The 20,916-nt window shown below is 49.6% G+C and overlaps 1 protein-coding gene across 1 annotated transcript; it reads left to right on the top strand.

Annotated features, from left to right (window-relative positions):
- Positions 1-407: 407 nt before the first annotated feature.
- USB1 (U6 snRNA biogenesis phosphodiesterase 1) lies at positions 408-15,962 on the top strand. The gene is made up of 7 exons (XM_052656211.1): positions 408-573; positions 2,195-2,361; positions 5,038-5,221; positions 9,960-10,013; positions 12,419-12,524; positions 13,767-13,850; positions 14,879-15,962. Exons 1-7 carry the CDS (start codon positions 476-478, stop codon positions 14,981-14,983), a joined length of 798 nt encoding a protein of 265 aa, XP_052512171.1. The 5' UTR covers positions 408-475; the 3' UTR covers positions 14,984-15,962.
- The last annotated feature ends 4,954 nt before the right edge of the window (positions 15,963-20,916 follow it).

Genomic DNA, 20,916 nt, shown 5'->3' on the forward strand with positions numbered 1-20,916 from the left:
TGTTCAGCTCGCTCTTAGGGAAGGGGGCCCCCCGAAGCTCGGACTTTGGGCGGGGCTTGGGGAAGGGGCCCCGGGACCTCTAATCCCTGTCCGGACGACTAGGGCAAGGATCTCCACTGGATCTAGGGCTCTGACCTCTGACCCAGGGACCATCGGCTGCCGGGAGGTCCCGAGTTGCTGCAGACTGAGCAGCGGACAGAGAGAGGTCAGGACTCAGAGCGATCTCTGAAATGGGCACACGGAGGATGGCCGTGCCAGGAGGCTCCAAGGGAGCGGTCAAAGCGAGGCGAGCGGGCACGCAGCGTGGCCTGGGTGGATACAATCTTTGCTCCTGTCCTGCCGGGCCCCGCCCCGAGGCGGTGCTAATTTGTGCCCCGCCCCCGGGACAGCACTTCCGGCACAGAGGAATTCCGGGTGGGGTGAGACTGCTTGCCGACCCTCTGTGCGGTCGTGAAGGTGGGTGGCGGGGTTCCTCATGAGTGCGGCGCCCCTCGTGGGCTACAGCAGCAGCGGCTCCGAAGATGAGGCCGAGGCCGGGGACCGGGTTCGGCCGGGGGCTGAAGGCCGCAGTCGGTGAGGAGCGAGGAAGACTTTCTGGGGAAGGGTGATTGGAGAGGGTCCGGAGCTGCTCGCGAGGGAAGGAAAAGGGGCACGGGGTGCGTGGGGGGGGGGGCGGGTGGGGGGAAGGAGGACCAGACAGAGCCTCGGTGTGCCCCCACCTGGCTGGGTCAAGGTTAGGAGGCAGGAAACGGGGTGGGTTTGGGTCCAGCCTCGGGCGCCTGCCCACTCTGTCTCCTGGCACGCACCACTGTACCACCCCAGGTCTGTTTCCTCATTTGGAAAGTGTTTTCTTTAATATGATAAATATTCATGGAGTACTCTCTCTGCGCCAGGCTGGGAACTGAGGACTCGGCAGTGAGCAAAGTAGGAAGTCTCCTACTTTGTGGAGGAGCTTCGGTTCTTAATTGCCAGGCCTGGTACCTGCTGAGTGCTTTTCCAGCAGCACTTTCGTTCATCTCACTTTATGGATGAGGAAACGGGAGGTCCACAGAGAGCATATTACTTGCCTAAGACCACAGAGCTAGGAAGTGTCACTCTGGCTCAGGCCTGTCCAGTTCAGTTCAGTTCACTTGCTCAGTCGTGTCCGACTCTGCAACCCCATGAATCTCAGCACATCGGGCCTCCCTATCCATCACCAACTTCCGGAGTTTACCCAAACTCATGTCCATCGAGTCAGTGATGCCATCCAGCCATCTCATCCTCTGTCGTCCCCTTCTCCTCCTGCCCCCAATCCCTCCACATATCACCACCTGCTCCTTTGTTTCCCATGGGGACCAGGTTCCTAGAAAGTCTGCTTCCAGGAGTTATTCACTCAGTCGTGTCTGATGCTTTGCAACCCCATGGACTGCAGCACCCCAGGCTTCCCTGTTCCTCACCATCTCCCCAAGCTCGCTCAAACTCATGTCCATTGGGTCGATGATGCCATCCAACCAACTCATCCTCTGTCATCCCCGTCTCCTTCCACCCTCAATCTTTCCCAGCATCAGGGTCTTTTTCAATGAGTCAGCTCTTCACATCAAGTCGCCATAGTATTGGAACTTTAGCTTCAGCATTAGTCCTTCCAATGAATATTCAGGGTTGATTTCCTTTAGGATTGGCTGGTTTGATCTCCTTGCAGTCCAGGAGACTTTCAAGAGTCTTCTCCAGTACCACAGTTTAGAAGCATCAATTCTTCAGCACTCAGCCTTCTGTTTTTGTTTTTTTTTTTTAATTTTTTTTAAAATTTTTTATTATTTATTTATTTATTTATTTTTTAAATTTTAAAATCTTTAATTCTTACATGTGTTCCCAAACATGAACCCCCCTCCCACCGCCCTCCCCATAACATCTCTGTGGGTCATCCCCATACACCAGCCCCAGGCATGCTGTATCCTGCGTCAGACATAGACTGGCGAGCACTCAGCCTTCTTTAACGTACAACTCTCACATCTGTACATGACTACTGGAAAAACCATAACTTTGTTGGGAGACATCAATGAAAGTGTTGGGGAAAGAGCTTTGTGGTTATCTAATGGCACTTGGTGAGAAATAGACATGCAGAGTCACCCTGTACAAGGGGTTACAACTTTCCTCATGTGTAGAGACAGAGAATGTAGGAAGCTAACTGGGCTTATTTTCTTCTTTCCTCTTGCAGGGGCCAGAGCCCCCTTCCCGGCCAGAGGTTGCCAGTACCCGACAGTGTGCTGCACATGTTTGCCGGCACTGAGGAGGGGCCTGTGGATGATAGTGCACAACACGGGGGCCGGGTGCGCACCTTTCCCCATGAGCGTGGCAACTGGGCCACCCACGTCTACGTGCCTTGTAAGTAATGCCTGAGAGACACGTGGCTGACACTGACAAGGTGCCTCTTATGGGAGGAAGCTGGCCCCAACCAGGAGGAAGCCAGAAACCTCAGCTTCTGACACTGGTAGTGAGAAGGAGATCAACTCAACAGAGAGAGGGCGAGCTTCAAGAACTAGGGAATTTTTCTGTTACACTTGATTTTAGTTTTGAATTCATTGCCTGAAATATATATATATATTTTTTATTAACCCGGTGTATACTGTTCTCTCTGCTCGTGGGGATGTGGCCACAGGAGGGTCTAGGGCAGAGTGTCAAGGCCATCGCAGAGTGTAACTGTTGCCAGTACTTTGTTTCTAAGAGGGCTGTAGGTGTGCTGGCTTCAAGTCCCCACCCTAGCCCTGATGAGTGAGTGGCAGGCAGAAAAAGCCCAGGCTTCAGAGTCTGACCTCACTCCACTACCTGCTACTCTGGGTGCCCCTTAGTTAAGTTGCTAGACTTCTCAGAGCCCCACTTTGCTTATCTCTAAAATGGGGACAGTAGTAATACCTATATGGGGACAATAAAACACCTCGAGGACTTCTGTGACAATTAAATGAGATCATCAATGTCAAGTTCTTAGCACAATACATAGAGTACATGGAGGCTCTTACTACTTTGTGTTAGATCAGGTAAATTCTTAGAACCTCCATTTCCCCATCCACAGAATGGGAATGATTCTCTGTATTCCCTGTTCCACTGAAAGTGAAGTGAAGTCACTCAGGCGTGTCCGACTCTTTGTGACCCTGTGGACTGTAGCCTACCAGGCTCCTCTGTCCGTGGATTTTCCAAGCAAGAGTACTGGAGTGGGTTGCCATTTCCTTCTGCAGAGGATTTTGCCGACCCAGGGATCAAACCCAGGTGTCCTGCATTGTAGGCAGACGCTTTACCATCTGAGCCACTAGGGAAGTCCTGAAGTGAAAGTTGCTCAGTTGTGGCACTTCCATTCCACGGGGCATTTGGGCAAATTGAGTAACTCATCAGGTGTGAGCAGACTGTTAACCATGGAGCTCTAGCCATGTAAGAAGATCTGTGAACATACAGTGGTGTCTTTCTTGGGTTTTTTGTCTTTCTAAACAATTAGGAACATTCTACATGTCTGTCAGGAGATTCTAGATGTCTAATAAATGTCTGATTAAAGAAATGCACTGTTTCTAATCTAAAGATGGGTTACTGTGGAGCCATAATCATGAGCTTGCCTTCTGTAATGAGAGGAAGGCTGTCCAACATGTAGTGTTACATGGAGAAAGCTCGGGGAAGAACTGCATGCCCTCATCTTTTCTAACAAATAAAATATATACATTGGCACAGCACTGAGAAAAGCTGTGGAAATAAGCATCATGTTTGACAGGCTTTGTCTCTAGAGTAGTGGTCTTGAAAGCGGGGTATGTGCCCTGAGGGAGAGATCAAGGTGGCCTCTTAGAGCATTAAGACTTTTTAATGTATTTCTCTTTGTCTCATCTTTTTAAGTTTCTACTCTTCAGAGTGTACATTTTATAACATGATTTTGCAGCAGAGTGCATGTTTGTAATTTATATAAATGCACATTGACTGTAGGTATGTGTGCAAGCTTGTTTGACTAACGGCATGTGTGATCACAGTAGTTTGGATTCCCCTGCTTTAGATGTGGACTTCGAGGACCCTTGCTTTCTCTGTCACATATTTCTCTTTTTACTTGAATTCTTTTCAAAAAGCATATGTATGTATATGTATCAGTTCAGTTCAGTTCAGTTGCTCAGTCGTGTCCACCTCTTTGTGACCCCATGGCCTGCAGCACGCCAGGCCTCCCTGTCCATTGCCAACTTTCGGAGCTTACTCAAACTCATGTCCATTGAGTCAATGATGCCATCCAACCATCTCATCCTCTTCTGTCCCTTTCTCCTCCTGCCTTCAATCTCTGCCAGCATCAGGGTCTTTTCAGATGAGTCAGTTCTTTGCAACAGGTGGCCAAAGTATTGGAGTTTCAGCTTCAGCATCAGTCCTTCCAATGAATATTCATGGTTGATTTCCTTTAGGATGAACTGGTTGGATCTCCTTGCAGTCCAAGAGACTCTCAAGAATCTTCTCCAACACCACAGTTCAAAAGCATCAGTTCTTCGGCGCTCAGCTTTCTTTACAGTCCAACTGTCACATCCATACATGACTACTGAAAAAACCATAGCTTTGACTAGACGGACCTTTGTTGGCAAAGTAATGGCTCTGCTTTTTAATATGCTGTCTAGGTTGGCCACAACTTTTCTTCCAGGGAGCAAGCTATATGTGTATTCTATAACCATAAATACATATTAAAATATGATCAGAATACATAGACATTGGCTGGGCTTCCCAGGCAGCTCAGTGGTAAGGAATCCACCTGCCAGTGCACGAGACACAGGTTGGATCCCCGGGTTGGGAAGATCCCCTGGAGAAGGAAATGGCAACCTGCTCCAGTAGTCTTGCCTGGAAAATTCCATGGACAGAGGAGCCTGGCAGGCTACAGTCCATGGGGTTGAAGAGTCGGACACAACTTAGCGACTAAACAACAACAACAAGATGTTGGCTGCCCTCAAAGTAACTTTCTCCTCAAACCTAGAGTAACAAAAGCCTTTCTCTGCTCCTGGCCATCATGTGGCCATCCTGCTAAGAGAATGGCCCTCCCTCTCCACTCTTACCCTCCAGACGAAGCCGGGGAGGAGTTCCTGGACCTGCTTGACGCACTGCTGTGCCACGCGCAGACATACGTCCCCCGGCTGGTGAGGATGGAAGCCTTCCACCTCAGCCTGTCCCAGAGCGTGGTTCTGCGCCACCACTGGATCCTCCCCTTCGTGCAGGCTCTGAAAGACCGAGTGGCCTCCTTCCAGAGGTGAGTGTCCTGTGCTTCTCTCTGCCTCTCCTCTCCTTCCCCTCCAAGGCTCCTCTTCCCATCCCAAGTTCCCATGGGGATGGACCTATGGGATGGTGTTACCCCAGCAAGCAGGCCAGCCCTAAAGGCTAGCGCACTGAGTATCTCCCAGAGCTGCGCCCTGTACACGTCATCCCGTGTGACTTTGATGTATGAAACAGAACCCGTAAGATGTATATAGATAAGAAGAGACTTATTACAGGTATTGGCTTATGCAGTTATGGAGGCCAAGAAGCCCACTGTCTGCCATCTACAAGGAGAGAACCAGAGGAGCTGGTTTTGTAATTCAATTTGATTTCAATGTCCTAAAATAACAGGGGACTGGTGATGTAAGTCCTAATACGAGCCTGAAAGCCTGAAAACCAGGAGTGCTGATGTCAGAGGGTAGGAGAAGATCGATGTCTCAATTCATGCAGGGAAGGGGAGTTTGTCCTTCCTCTGCCTTTCTGTTCCATTCAGGCCCTCAGCACGTTGGATAACACCCACCTGTTGAGGAAGGCCGTTTGCTTTACTCAGTTCATCAGTTCAAATGTCCGCCTTTCCAGAAACACCCTCACAGACAAACCCCAAGATAATGGCTTACCAACTCTCTGGGCATCCCTTAGATCAGTCAGGTTAACACATAAAATTAACCATCACCAGTCTACCCCTTCTCGACTTGACACTTACGTGCATCTTCTTAAACCATACTTAATCTCTAAATGAAGACTACAACAAGGCCATAACTCTGCCTAACATGATACAACGTCCATTGTGCTTCTGAAAATGCACTAGTCCCTTTCCCAGAAGTGGGGGTAAGGTTCTTGAGCAATGTTTTTGCTCTTCTAATCACCCCTAACTTGAATGTGTACACGCATGCTCAGTCGTGTCCAACTCTTTGTGACCCCATGGACTGTAGCCCGCCAAGCTCCTCTCTCCATGGCATTTCTCAGGCAAGAATACTGCAGTGGTTTGCCATCTCCTCCTCCAGGGGATCTTCCCAACCTAGGGATCAAACCTGTGTCTCCTGCATTGGCAGGTGGACTGCCACTGAGCCACCTAGGAAGCTCATAACTTGAATACAGTTAGCAACACTTAAATACTAAAATAAAGTCATTACATCTTATATTATGTGATAAGGGAGTAAGAGAAGAAAACAAAGATATTTGCTTAATATATGTACAGGCAAGTCTTGTTTTATTATGTTTCGCTGACAGCATTTTTTAACAAACTGAAGGTTTGTGGCAGCCCTGCATTGAGCAAGTCGGTCAGCATCACGTTCCAGTATTTGCTCTTGTGTCTGTCATGTTTTGGTAATTCTTGGAATATTTCAAACTTTCTCATTATCCTTATATTTGTCATAGTGATATTTGACGTTATTATTATAATTGTTTTGGGGTGCCAGGAGCCACACCCATATAAGAGGGCAGACAGTTGATAAATGTGAATGTTCTGACTGCTCCACCGACCAGCCATTCCCCCACATCTCTCTCCCTCCCCTTGGGCCTCCCTATTCCCTGAGATACAACAGTATTGAAATTAATAACCTTATGCTAGCCTCTTAAGTGTTCAAGTGAAAGGAAGGGTCATGTGTCTCTCACTTTAAATTAAAAGCCAAAAATGATTAAGCCTAGTGAGGAAGGCATGTCAAAAGTGGAAGGAGACTGGAAGCTAGGCCTCTTGTCCCTGTTAGCCAAGTTGTGACTGAAAAGGAAAAGTTCTTGAAGGAAATCAAAAGTGTTCCTCCAGCGAATGCAGGAACGATAAAGCAAAAGAGCCTGGAGAAAGTTTTAGTGGTCTGGACAGATGATGAAATCGGCCACAGCATTTCCTTCAGCCAAAGCCTGATTCAGAGCAAGGCCCTAACTCTTCAGTTCTGTGAAGGCTGAGAGAGGGGAGGAAGCTGCAGAAAAGTCTGAAGCTGACAGAGGTCGGTTCATGAGGTTTAAGGTAAGAAGCCATCTCCATAACATGAAAGCGTGAGATGAAGCTGCAAGTGCTGATGTAGATGCTGCCGCAAATTACCCAGAAGATCTAGCTAAGATCATTAATGAAGGTGGCCACACCAAGCAACAGATTTTTCAGTGTAGATGAAAGAGCCTTCTATTGGAAGAAGATGCCAGCTAGGATTTTCATAGCCTGAAAGGGGGTGTCAGGGCTTAGCTTCACAGCTTCATAGACCAGGCTGACTTTCTCGTTAGGGGCTAATACAGTTGGTGATTTTAAGTTTAATCCAATGCTCATTTGCTATTTCAAAAATCCTAGGGCCCTTAAGAATTATGCTAAATCTACTCTGCTGATGCTCTGTTAATGTAACAACAAAGCCTGGATGCCAGCACATCTGTTGACAACCTGGTTTACTGAATATTTCAAGCCCACTGTTGAGACATCCAGCTCAGAAAAAAGATTCCTATCAAAATATTACTGCTCAGTGACAATGCACCTGGAGACCCAAGAGCTCTGATAGAGATATGAAAGTGAAGTCGCTCAGTCGTGCCCGAATCTTAATGACCCCATGGACTGCAGCCTACCAGGCTCCTCCGTCCATGGGATTTTCCAGGCAAGAGTACTGGAGTGGGGTGCCATCGCCTTCTCCGCACTTTAGTGAAGTATTCACTTTATTGCCGTGTTCTAGATCCAAACTCACAGTGTCCCTGAGGTGTCCTGTATTTATACTCACAGATGTATTCATAAAATAAGGAAATTCTTATGATGATTACAGTCCTCATTGCTATAACTGGTCACATGATCGCAGCTGATATTTACAGTTACCTTCTGCTTCCTAGCTCTCTATTCCCTTTGCCTTCGGCAAACACCTCAGGTGGTTATGGTTCTTTACCTGGGGTAGCGACCCAAACCTTTATTTCTGAAGGGTCTGGGCCATACTAGTGCTGCTTGGGTTGGCCGTGTACTTTTCCACTGGCCGGAGTCAGTGGGCGTGGTTAATACTGAAAGATCTAACCGCAGATCTCCTGTATCCCAGGCGTCCTCTGCCTTATCTCCATCATGGATTCTAGTCCAGTTTCCCCTTGGTAGTCAGGATCAAGGACCCCAGCCAACACTGGAACTCTTTGTTGATTCAAAGGTACAGGAGCCCAAAGTGGGAAGTCTTTTTTTAAAAAATATTTATTTGGCTGTACCGTCTTAGTTGCGGCATGTAGGATTAGTTCCCCAACCAGGAATCAAACCCTGGCCCCCTGCACTGGGAGTGTGAAGTCTTAGCTACTGGACCACCAAGGTGGCAAGTCTCAACTTCCAGTTCAATGAAAGCGCTATGTCTCCTGTGGGAAGTATTCCTCCCTCTGGAACTAAGACCTCTGGGCTATCAGAGCATGAAGTTGTGGGAACAGAAAGTAAACATTTTGCTAATGGATCACTCATATTAGTGGTTCCACTCCCATTTCCACCCCTTGATTCCTGGCCCCGTGAATCCTGGCTATGGGAGAATCAGCACGATATGTGTCTGCTGATTCAGAGCAGATGCAGATAGCGTGGGTTCTGTTATAGAATAAAGTAAATGAAAAGTGAGAGTCACTCAGTTGTGGTCGACTCTTTGCAACCCCATGGACTGTAGCCTGCTAGGCTCCTCTGTCCATGGAATTTTCCAGGCAAGAATATTGGAGTGGGTTGCCATTCCTTTCTCCAGGGGATCTTCCCGACCCAGGAGTCAAAGCCGTGTCTCCTGCGTTGCAGGTGGATTCTTTACCATCTAAGCAACCAGGGAAGCCCTGGAGAATACTGGAGTGGGTAGCTCCAGGGGATAGTCCCAACCCAGGAATCCCGCATTGCAGGCAGCTTCTTTACCATCTGAGCTACATGGGAAGCCCTCTGTTGTTGCTTAGCCGGGGTCAGAATTGTCTTTTTTTTTTAACCTACAAGGAAAAAATTGGCCCTTCAGTTCAGTTCAGTCGCTCAGTCGTGTCCGACTCTTTGCAACCCCATGAATCGCAGCACATCAGGCCTCCCTGTCCATCACCATCTCCCGGAGTTCACTCAGACTCACGTCCATCGAGTCAGTGATGCTACTCATCCAGCCATCTCATCCTCTATCGTCCCCTTCTCCTCCTGCCCCCAATCCCTCCCAGCATCAGAGTCTTTTCCAATGAGTCAACTCTTCCAATGAGGTGGCCAAAGTACTAGAGTTTCAGCTTTAGCATCATTCCTTCCAAAGAACACCCAGGACTGATCTCCTTTAGGATGGACTGGTTGGATCTCCTTGCAGTCCAAGGGACTCTCAAGAGTTGTCTCCAACGCCACAGTTCAAAAGCATCAGTTCTTCAGTGCTCAGCTTTCTTCACAGTCCAACTCTCACATCCATACATGACCACTGGAAAAACCATAGCCTTGACTAGATGGACCTTTGTTGGCCCTTAAGTCATCTATTAACACCAACCTGATGATGTCTTTCTCAGTTCCCATCAGTAAAGCTGAGATAGTCTCAAATTGCTTATCAAAATCAACTGTTCTTAATAAAGTAAAATTTTTGCTAGCATCTGAATGAAGCTATGGGTTACCTGGACTCAGCGATTATTTAAGGTCTTGCCCAGCTCCTGTATTTTAGGGTTGAGTTTACCACCTATATAACAGGGCAGACAATACTACATGTGAAATGAGTTAACTGTAGTTTCAAAGTGATGTTTTTGTAATATATAAACTGTTTTCTCTAAAAATATTTTTCTTATCATTTTTCCTGAAGTGCAGTTCTCCTTCTGAATTTCAGATTCTGCTTTACTGCTGACCAGATAAAGATTTACACCAATCAAGAGAAAACCAGGTGGGTCTCCCTGCTCTGCCCCCAGTTGTTCCCAGAAGAGGATTCTTTGCAGTGAAGACTTGAGGGGGGCCTTGTCTGTCTCATTTTTTGGTTTGTTTGTGCTTTAACCACCTCTATGACTACCAAGGCAGTTGTCCCCAAATCTGAACCTTTCATTAAGAAAAATAACTCCAGGAGCATGAGAGGAGGAGCAGAGGTAGAGACTAACATCTTGGTTTAGTGGGAAAAGCCTGAGACTCAAAACAACCCTGGGTGCCTGCCCAGCTGTCTCCAATTTAACATTGAGCTCATACCTTCAACCTCTGTGACCTGCCATTTCCAAGCTGTCACAGGCATGCCCGGACACATCTATCAGTGGGCAGTTGTGAGGCTCAATGGGTTTTATAAAAGCATTCAAGGATGAGATGAACAAAAGAAATTGTTATTAACAAGGCTTCAAACCACACCTCCTTGTCAGATCCACTCACTGAGTTGCCTTCTGCTCTCAGCACCTCTGAGAGGATGGCTCATTCCTTCATTCTGCAAAATTGGTTCAGCACCTCCTGGTGCCAGGGACTTGCTGTACACTGCAGATCAGCAATGAAAAGGTCAGCACAGTCCTTGCTCTTTGGGGTCTCATGTTCTGCAGGGGGAGATAAACAAACAAGGAAATGAGACTGTTAGAAACTACTGTGTGATATGAGTCTGGATCATGCAGCCAAGGACAGCCCTAGGGAGCTGGCATTTGCCAGCAACCTAAGGATGAGAAGTAATGAGCCTTGGGAAACGCTGCTGAGAGAGCCTCCAAGCAGAGGACACAGCTGAGGAGGTGGTCTAAGGAGGAAGGAGCCTGGCTTGTTTGAGGAGCCAATGAAGCGGAACCTGGGGAGCAAGTGGGAGAGCGGGAGGAGATGAGTCAGTCCGGGTTAGCTCCTACCAGGCCTTCAAGGTCAAGGTCAGGAGTTTTCAGGGTCATGGAAGCCACTGGAGGGATCTGCACAGAGACGTGATCCAAGTTATGTTTGTAACTGTCGGTCTGGCCCAATCATGTCTGTGGCTCTCTCGTGGAGACAAGATGTAAAGGAGGTTGGATGCACGGAGAGAGAGAGGAGACAGGTGTCACCATCCAGGTGAGGTGCCAAGGGTGTCCTGACTCAGGGTGATGGCAGTGCAAGAGCCAAGAAGCAAGACACATTCCTGATACACTGCAGGTAGAATCAACCAGAATCAGCAGTGAGTCCGGTCTATGCACTGTAAGGGGAAGAACCAAAGTAGATGCCTGGACTTGGGGTTTGAACAGCTGGGTAAATAAATGGTCCTACTTCCCGAGATGGGAAACACTGGTGGGAGGAAAATCCGTTTTGCTTTGTTCCCAGTAAATGTTGCCACCGATGATACCCCCGGGTACCCGTGGGTGGAAGAGGTACATACACAGTCAAGCAGACAGGAGAGATGCCAGCCAGAGATGGAAATGTGGGAGCCATCGGGCTGTGTGGTACTGAAACCAGGGCTGGGGTGGGGGCCAGGGGCACACGGAGCAGATCCAAGGCCTGAGGGCTGGGCTCTGCAACCCTTGACCATTTAGAGGCTGGAAAGAAGAGAGGGCGGCAGAGGAGACTGAACCGGAGGCCAGAGGCAGGGTCACACCAGGACCGTGCAGTGGGTGGTCTCTTGGAGCCAAGAGGAAAAAAATGGGTTTCAGGGGGAGAGGAACCAGCTGTGTCAGACCCTGCTGAGAGGCCAAGGTGAGGCCGGAGAAGTGTCCATCAAGTGCAGTAACTGGAGGTGGGCGGCAGCTTTGATGGGAGCTGGCTGAACACGGAGGGGCGGGAGAGACAGCGGAGGGAGACAGAGATCTGAACATCAAGTCTGACTGAGGATGGAATGGGAACTGGCTGAGAACTCGGGCTCAAAGGAGGGGTTTTAAGGATGAGAGAGTGCTCAGAATTCCCTGGCGGTCCAGTGGTTAGGACTCTGAATTTCCACTGCAGGAGGCACAGGTTTGATCTCCATTTGGGGGAACTAAGATCCCACATGCTGTGCTGCGGTGCCAAAAATAAATAAGAGAATAAAGATAAGAGTGTGCTACTGGGAGGGAGTCAGTGCCAGAGAGGGAAGCCCTGGAGAAAGGGACCCACCTGGGAGCGATGGTGGTGAGCCTGGGCACAGAAGCATCGGGTCCGTAGACTTGGCAGCGGCAGATGAAGATGGTCCTTCAGGGGATCTTAGACCCTAGGGAAAGAGGGGAGGTGAGCGATTAGAGCTAGGGGAGGATGGGAGAGCCAGCTCAGAGAGTAGGGCAGTGAACTGAGTTCATGACCCAGGCCTCCCGGCTTCCTTCTGTCGCATCCTCTGCCCTCCTCACGGCTGGTTTACATTCGGCCGTGTCTCACACCCATGTTGTCTCCACTGCTGTCTCCCTCCAGGACCTTTGTTGGGCTCGAGGTCACCTCAGGGCACGCCCACTTCCTGGACCTGGTTGCAGAGGTAGACAGGGTCATGGAGGAGTTTGATCTCAGCACTTTCTACCAGGTAATCAAGGGGCATCTTTTTTCCTCTCCACCAACCCATCTCTAATGGGAATAAAACCAGCCTTAAAGCAACCCTTGCAGAACCCTCCAGAACTTTCCCAGGGGAAGTGTCCATTCTGCTGGCCCTCAGAGGACCCACACCCCTGGGGAGTAGAGAGTCTGGTGTTGGGTCAGATACTGCCCAGCCAAAGTCCAGCATTTCTTACAGATCTTCTGTTACCTCTTCAGTATGCTCGACGAGATCTATGCCTTCGATTCTGATGTATCCATGCTTATCTTTATAGTTTTTAGAAGTAGCTTTCCCTAGTATTTTTTAGTCACATCGACACTCCACATAGAGTCCAAGCTTCACATCCCTTCCTGTGCCTTACCCCATGCCCTCCAGGGGAGCTTGAACCTACCCAAGTCGAATATTATGGCTTTAAAGGGCCAGTGGTTTTGCTTGATATATTCTTTTAAAGTCATGCTGTGATATAGAAGTATGAATTTGAATGGAGATAATTTACAGTTTTATCATAACTTTAGATATTTCGGGTTTTGTTCACCTTAAAAAGTATGTCATCTATTGAAATCTTTTACATCAGAAAACATTAAATCTGGGACATGGGTTCTCTTCCATGTCCCAGATGTAAGGACTCAATGTTAGGACATGTAAAGGAGAGCCTCTGAGAACAGGACTGTCTTAGCTCAGGCCGCCATAGCCAGATACCAGAGACTGGATGACTTAAACAATAGAACTTTCATTTTCTCACAATTCTGGAGCCTAGAAGCCTGAAACCAAGGTGCCATCATGGTCATTTTCTGGTGAGGCCTCCTTTCTTGGCTTGTCGATGGCCATCTTCCCATTGTGGCCTCACTCGATGGAAAGAGAGAGGAAGGAGCCATCTGCCACCTCTTAACGTGGGCACTAACCCCCTCATGAGGGCTCCACCTTCGTGACCTCAGCTAAACCCAGTTATCTCCCAAGGGCCCCTTCTCCAAATACCATCACCTTGGGGATTAAGACTTTAATATATGAATTGGGATGGAGGGTAGAGGACACACAATTCAGTCCATAGCAAGGACCAGCCCAGGGCTACTGTATCTATCCATGGAGACACTTGGGATCAACACCAAGGATCTAGTCTCCGTGGATCAGGTCAGGGATCCAGCAGGGATACTGGGACAACTCTTGTCGCCGAGCTCTTGTGATGTCTGCCACGGCGTCCAGGTGACCGCCTGCCTCCCTGCTGTTCCTCTGCAGGACCCCTCCTTCCACATCAGCCTGGCCTGGTGCGTGGGTGATGCGCGTCTCCAGATGGAAGGGCCGTGCCTGCAGGAACTACAGGTGAATTCCCGGCGCGAGAGCCGGGCAGGTGATGAACTCCGGAAGTAATGCTGTGGAAGATGGGGGGTGGGAAGGGGGCTGACAAGCCCTGAGGATTAGGCCCACAAACCGGAATCCCTGGGAGATAACCGGCCTTGCCGGAGAGACCCACACCACCCCCTGCTCCTCTCAGACCAGCAGCAGGGCACCACCTGGGAGCTTATTAGCGACACCCACTCTCTCACCCCAACCCAGACCTAAGCAGTCAGATGTTAACAAGATGTCTGGGGATTTGTGTGCGCGTTAAAACCGGAGACGCCCTGCCCAAGAACAGTGCCGACTCCCCAAGTCCACAGCCGCTCGCCCAGAGGTCAAAGGCTCGGGTGCTCACCAGGGCCCGGGAGGGGCTGGAAATGAGTGAAACGTGCCAGGTGTCCGGAACGTCCACCCTCACAGCCTTTCTCATCTTGTGATAAGCCAGGGGTAACTTTCACTTTCCCATCAGTACCCTCAGAGGAGCTGATACTCACCTCTCAGAAAGGAGATGGTGGGGAGCTGCCGTGCAGGAATGTGGGCCTTGTGTTGCAAGCACTTGTTTTTCAAGAAAAGCCAGAAACCTAGATTTTTTTTTTTAATGTGTAATCACCCTATTTTCAAATGTTGGCCACCAATATGTATTTTTCTAGAAAATATTGTTTGAGCCAAAGGAAACACATGCAGGCGGGAGACAGCCCCTGGGCCATTATCAGGTAGCCACATCTGCTCTTAGCCTGATCACACTGGAGGCGGCAAGGACCTCTGGGCTCCGGCTCCAGCAGACCCAGGTCCCAAGCCTGGTTTTATTGGATTCTGTGATCCAGGTCTCTGAGCATCCATTTCCTCATCTGCCAAGGTGGGAATGATAGCACTGACCTCACAGAATAGCAGAGCTGATTAGACAAGGTAGCCTAACCTGTGAAGGATTTCAATAGGCTGGCTTTGTTCGCAGTGCCGTCTGGGTCCCTGATTCCCCTTAACACTACTGTCCTCTCCTGGCTCCTGCTTTTAAGGGAATCGTGGATGAGTTTGAAGACTCCGAGATGCTGCTGCGTGCATACGCCGAGCAGATCCGCTGCAAGTCTGGGAACAAATTCTTCTCGATGCCTTTGAAGTGAGCACCGGAGGCCCTCATTGTCCTGGGCCCCTCTGCAGCCAGACAGAGATGGAAGAACCCACTCAGATCTCTGGGGCTGCTGCCAGCCCTCCACTGGGAGGCCTGGCCAGAGGAGGCGCAGCTGCTTGGGGTGCTCTCCGGAGCTGGTTCTCTTTTGGCCCCTTTGGGTTGCAGGTCGGGCACCGCTGCATTGTGGTCTTTCCCAGAAATCACCAGTAGAGGGCAGCCTGGGCTTCCTAGTTCTAGGTCTGGTGGTTATGCAGAAAAGCAAAACAACAAAAAATGGGGGTCACTTGGTGAGCCCACCCGTACTCAGTCAGAACCCCCATGGTAGTCCCACCAACAAAGGGCCCCTCCCCAATACCCCCTTGGGCTGTCTGCATTTGGATGCCATTGGCCCCCAGACGAGGGCTTTTTGAAGCCATCATGCCCTGTCTCATCTCTGCTCAGGCCTGACAAAGGGTGCTTCCACAGGCCTGTCATGCTCCCTCCTTGAAGCGGTGTAGCTTTTATTTATTTATTTTTAGTCTCACCCCCTCCTATGCCAGTGGAGGCCATCTCAGGGCCAAGGCCCAGGGTGCTAATTTGTGGTTTAGCATCAGTTTTCTCCATTCCTTCCTCCCACTCACCCCCAGCCAGGTGCCTGGGGAGACTTGAGCAGATGTTTCATCTTGGCCTGACTGGTGGCTTTAAGCCAGGCCTCCAACACTCTGACCTCTGGCTTCCCATCAGCTTCCCAAAGAAGCCAAGAGGCACCTTCCCCAGGCAGAGCTCTCTTTCTGCCGCCTCCGGCTGCCTGCTGCGGCCTGTGGGCATTCTGGGGGCACTCGGAGGAAGGGCCAGGGCTTGCACAGGGGTTTTTGTTTTCCTTGAGCCCTCACCAGAGCCAAGGGCCAGTCCTCTGTCCAGCTGCCACCTGGATTTCTAGTGATGGCGGAAGAGACACTTTTATGTTTTAGTTTTAAATTATGTTCAGCAAATAAAACTTAGGGTTTTTATTTTGGACTCTGTTTTGGACTGCTTCTGTTCAACCAGGTGCAAAAATGACTAAAAAAAATGACTTTCCTCTGCCCCCATCTTCTCTAGCCTGCTTCATGGTGGGAATGTACTCTTGGGAGTCTCCGTTATGACCTCGTAAGGTGGCCATGAGAAGCCTTGACGATGCATCAGTACAGGGTGCAGGCACCTGGCCTGCCAGGCCTGCTTGCCAGAGGGGGGCACTTGGACCAAGGCATAAGCACAGACATCTAGACACGATCCTGCTGCGATACTTCTGGAATCCTTTCTAGAACCCTCTCATCTTTTCCTCCCAGGAACCCCCTGGAGAGTAAACCAGGTAGGAGTGACTATTCTGCTTTTCCAGAAAAGCAGGTTCCATGAATTGCCTGGGGTCACATGAGACGTCAGACAAGGCCCTAACCTCAGTGCTGTCTTTTGCAGCCTGCCAGGCCCGCTCTCCCTGCTCCAGCCCAGACCACCCTCTTTCCCCTGGGAAGGATGTAGGGAGAAGGGGGCCTGTGTTTCTGGTTCCCACTCTCCTTCCTGCACCTCTGAATCTCCCTCCTGGCCTCTTCGTGAGGCCAGCTTCCAATCTCCAGCCTGGAGAGACCCAGGAAATCACATTCTGTGCCTTCTTCCCCAAGCCCTCTGCATGGAGCTGCTGATTCAACCAGGATTGGCCAGTCAGGTCTGCTGGCTTTTGAGGTCACACAGGCTGGAGAGGGAGATGCAGGCCAGCCTTCCTGGCAATTCCGCTGTACAGCCAGCGCTTACTGACACCTGCTCCATGCCAGCGCCTGACCTGGGCAGCTGAGTGAATCAGCCTCCTCCAATCCACTGGATGCTTATGAGGGGGTGGGGCCGACTGGGTGCAGAGAACACCCATTCCCATCTGGGAGATGCAAGCAAAACCACCCAATTTCCTGCAGGTTCCAATTTCAGGATAGAGACCAGCATCTCACAAGGCAGGTATTGAGGGCGTGGACCACCTGATCCTCCTCATCAGGGCCCTAGAGCCTCCATCTCAGGCACTCCTCCTTCCTGGGAGGGCCCCCCTCAGCCCCCACCCGCACCCCCCATGTCATGTAGCATCACCATTAACAAACCCAGGGGGACTGACTGACCTCCCGGCCCCCTGGGGGAGGATGTGGTGCAAGGATGGAATTAGAGTGCGGCATCTTTGAGAGCTAGGCCAAGATCAATAACCCGCTCTTCGAGGGAGAATGGAGGTGGTGATGGAGGAAGCAGGAGATTCACCGAGGGGGAGGGGCGGCGGGCGGCAGGGCTTGGCGGGCGCCCAGACCCTGAGTGCGCCACTGGAGAGGCTGCGATCGGGGCGCCGGGCTGACAGTGCAGAAGCAGCTGGGGCTCTTCCATAAGAGGAGATGTGTTCAGGAGACAGGAGGCGAGACCAGAGCCAGCTGGGGTCCACCCCTCGGCAGGCCGGCTCGGAATAAAGACACGCTCTCGAGGGGGGTTTTATCACACCAGGGAGGGTGCAAAATCAACACATCTGTCCTTAGATGTTCCCCACAGGGCAGGGAAATCATCATCTCCCAGCCTGTTTGGCCCCCTTCCACCTGGCACTCTCTTCTCTCCACACGCCTCTCCAGACCACCCCAGCTTCGTTTCCAAGGAAGAGGGAAATTACCCCAGCTTGTTTGTTTATTCCAGGTCTCCGTACCAGGAGCCCTGAGGGGCCCATAGCAGGACGGCCAGGGGTTGGGGGTGGGGGCTCCGGGCCTGCCTCCTACCCACCCTGCCTTTCCTTTACTGAAAGGAGGGATCTTGGCCTCTACCTGAGCCAGAACCTGCCTTTTACAAATAAGGAGGTTGACCTCAAAAGGGGAGATACCCGCTCAAGATGGCCCAGTAAATAAAAGTTTTAAAAAGTTTGCCCAGTAAATAAATTTGTGCTGGGCCAGAACCGCTGGCCTGGCTTTGGATCCAGAGCTATTTGTATAACCTCTCACACCCCAGCAGGGTCTCAGAATGAAACTGTGCTGTGAAATGAGGTATCTGGGATTTAATTCAAAAAGATTCCGGGACAAAAATGAGGGGAGGGTTAGGGGCTAGATGAAAAGATTGAGGCAAGATGTGGGTAGTGTTTCAAAGTTGGGTGACTGAGAATAGATAGATGTATATATATAGAACTGAGTCACTTTGCTGTGCACCTGAAATTAACATGACACTGTTAATCAACTATACTCCAATTAAAAAAAAAAAAACACTAGGTGACTGAAAGGTTGGAGTTCACTCAGTCCCACTGGTCCCCTCAGGCCTTGGGGTCTGGCCAGAGCCACAGAACTGCAGACCTCTGTGATGGGTGCAGGTACAAACCTTGGAGCCCTGAGGTACCTGTAGGGGCCAAAACCAGTCACTAGAGAGAAAACAATGACCAGCCCTGTCTGACCATGGGTAAGCAGACAGCACTGCTTAGGATTCCTGGGCTCCCGTCCTTACTAGGTACCCTCTAAAAGCAAGCCTTTTTTTTTTTTTTAGTTTGCCAATTGTGAATAAATATTATGAAAGATTGCAGTGCAATCAGTTAAATGGAGACAACCCTGTTGTCCATTTCTGATGACTATACTACATTTCCCAGAAGGAAATTTCAAAGTGAAAACTTTAGAAATCCATTTCCCAAACGAGGGACCCCACACAAAAGTTGGTGGAAATGGATGAAATTGTCCCCTTTGTCCAAACCTTGACTTCTTTTCCCTCAGGATGCTCGGTTCAACACCAGGTAATGTCCACCATTGGTGCTGACCAAGATTCTTGCTTGACCAAACTTCAGTCACATTCTCCTGAACCCTCTCCCTAACAAGGAACAGAGGCTGAGTTAGAACCCCAGGTTTCTCTGTTTGTAAGTGGAAAAGCACCATGTTCGAGAACATAGGGGCTTCTTGGGACTTCCCTGGGGATCCGGTGGCTGAGACTCTGCGTTCCCAACGGTGGGGTCCTGGGTTCCATCCCTGGTCAGGGAACTAGATCCCACATGCCACATCTAAGAATGAAAATGGACGATCTCGACTGCCACAACTAAGACCCGGTGCAGCCAAATTAATTAACTGTTTTAAAAAAAGCATTAGTTAAAAAAATAAACATGGGGGCTTGTTGATTGACTGAAACTGTCTTCCTATTCCTGTGGACCACATGCTTCTACGGCCCTAGTACTGTCTGTTTTCACTGATAATACCTTACCCAAAACTCTAGAGCTAACACAGCCCCTCTTGGGGTTCCTGGAATCTGTTCAAATTAGTCTACCTAAGGGGAAGCCTTAGGGCAAAACATAATTCAAATTTCTGATGCATGATGGTCCACTTTTTTCACTTGCTATGAAGAAGCCAAAAAGCAGCTAAGTGATTCAAACTATTGAAGTTCTTCAACAATGTCTTTGGAAAATATTTTCTGACCCAGTAAACCCCATAGACCCCTTCCAGTGCCCGAGTCCCCCGTCCCAGCTCTCTATGACATCTGTTCTTCTCCCCAAAATGTCCTTCACCAACAGTGGACATGGGTTTGATCCCTGGTCTGGGAAGATTCCACATGCCATGGGGCAAATAAGCCCGTGCGCCACAACTACCAAAGCCTGTGTGCTGAGAGCCCACACCCCACAACAAGAGAAGCTACGGCAATGAGAAGCCTATGCACCAGGAGTAGAGGGTAGCCACCGCTCACCACAACTAGAGAAAGCTTATGCATAGCAGGGATACCCAGCGCAGCCAAATATAAATAATGTGTTTTTTTTTTTAACTTTCCTGATCTGTCAAATGAAAAGGGAAAGATTTATTGAAGAACTGAAGACTGTCCTGGAAGCATACTCTCCAGATTCCCCAACTGATGTCAACCTATCCCCCTACCAGTTGACCCTAGAGATGCTGCCCTTTGGTTTGGAAGGCAAAAGGGAACCCCCCATTTCTGAAGACCCTCAAGAGTCTCAGATGACCTTGATTCTCCCAGGAGAATGAGGGAAGTAAGAGAAAAGTTACCCAGGTCCTGTATTGAAAATTGTAAACAGCAAAGAGATGAGCTGGGCAGCCCACCTAATTGATGGCCATCTCCATCAATTAGAAACAGCGCAGTCAGAACACCCGGGGCTGGACCTGACCTCCCTAACGGCCTCTGCTCTGACCACAAGCTTTGTAAATGGCCTCAGGCCAGAGCTCCATGACACATTACAGAGAAATAGTATTAACGGGCAAAATGCAAACTTGTCTGACTCCAGGCATTAGCCCAGCATTATGAAGATGGTATTTCCAGAAAATTGCAAGCTTAAGGCACTGCAGTTAAAACAGCTAGAAGGACCTGAAAACTTTTAATCTATGGCAAGCTCCAAAATCATGGTCCCCTCCTTCTGAAATTGTAGGAAAGAAGGACTTGAGTCTAGGAGTGGCGAGACCTCGAGAAGAGGGGAAAGCTACCCCTTAAGACAGAAATGGGTCTTTCCATGCCCCTTGCCTAGGGTTCCCCAATAGCACTGAAAGCTAGAAGGTCCTAAGGGGCCCTGACTGACAATCCAAAATTTATTAGAAATGCTCAGCCCCTACTTCTAATCCACGCATGACTCCCATTTGTGCCATCAAAACCCACAATGGGCAAAGAGGTTAGTTAGTCCAGATCTGAGATTTATTAAAATCGTCAAACTCAGATTTGCCGTGCTGCTCAATCCTAGCAGTATCCCGTCTGCTGTTTGTCCCAACACCCAATACTTTTCAGCCGTCAACTTGTACTCTGCCTTGTTTAGGATTCCCCTTTATAAGGAATACAGTACATGTTGCCTTCACCTGGGATAACCAATAACACACCTGGACTGTTATGCCCCAGGCATTACTGAGGCTCCCACTTCCTTCTCACACATCCTGAATGTCATTTCCAGGGACTTAAAATTCCCGGGAGACTCCACCATAATCCAACAGGCAGATGACCTCTTTCTAT

Source organism: Budorcas taxicolor, chromosome 18, assembly GCF_023091745.1.
Source record: "Budorcas taxicolor isolate Tak-1 chromosome 18, Takin1.1, whole genome shotgun sequence".
NCBI lineage: Eukaryota > Metazoa > Chordata > Mammalia > Artiodactyla > Bovidae > Budorcas > Budorcas taxicolor.

Excerpts from the sequence above, each read along its gene's own strand:
- USB1 (XM_052656211.1), top strand. The coding sequence starts at position 476 with ATGAGTGCGGCGCCCCTCGTGGGCTACAGCAGCAGCGGCTCCGAAGAT. Across the intron at positions 12,525-13,766 it reads ATCTCAGCACTTTCTACCAG|GACCCCTCCTTCCACATCAG; the intron begins GTAATCAAGGGG and ends GTTCCTCTGCAG. Across the intron at positions 13,851-14,878 it reads CGTGCCTGCAGGAACTACAG|GGAATCGTGGATGAGTTTGA; the intron begins GTGAATTCCCGG and ends CCTGCTTTTAAG.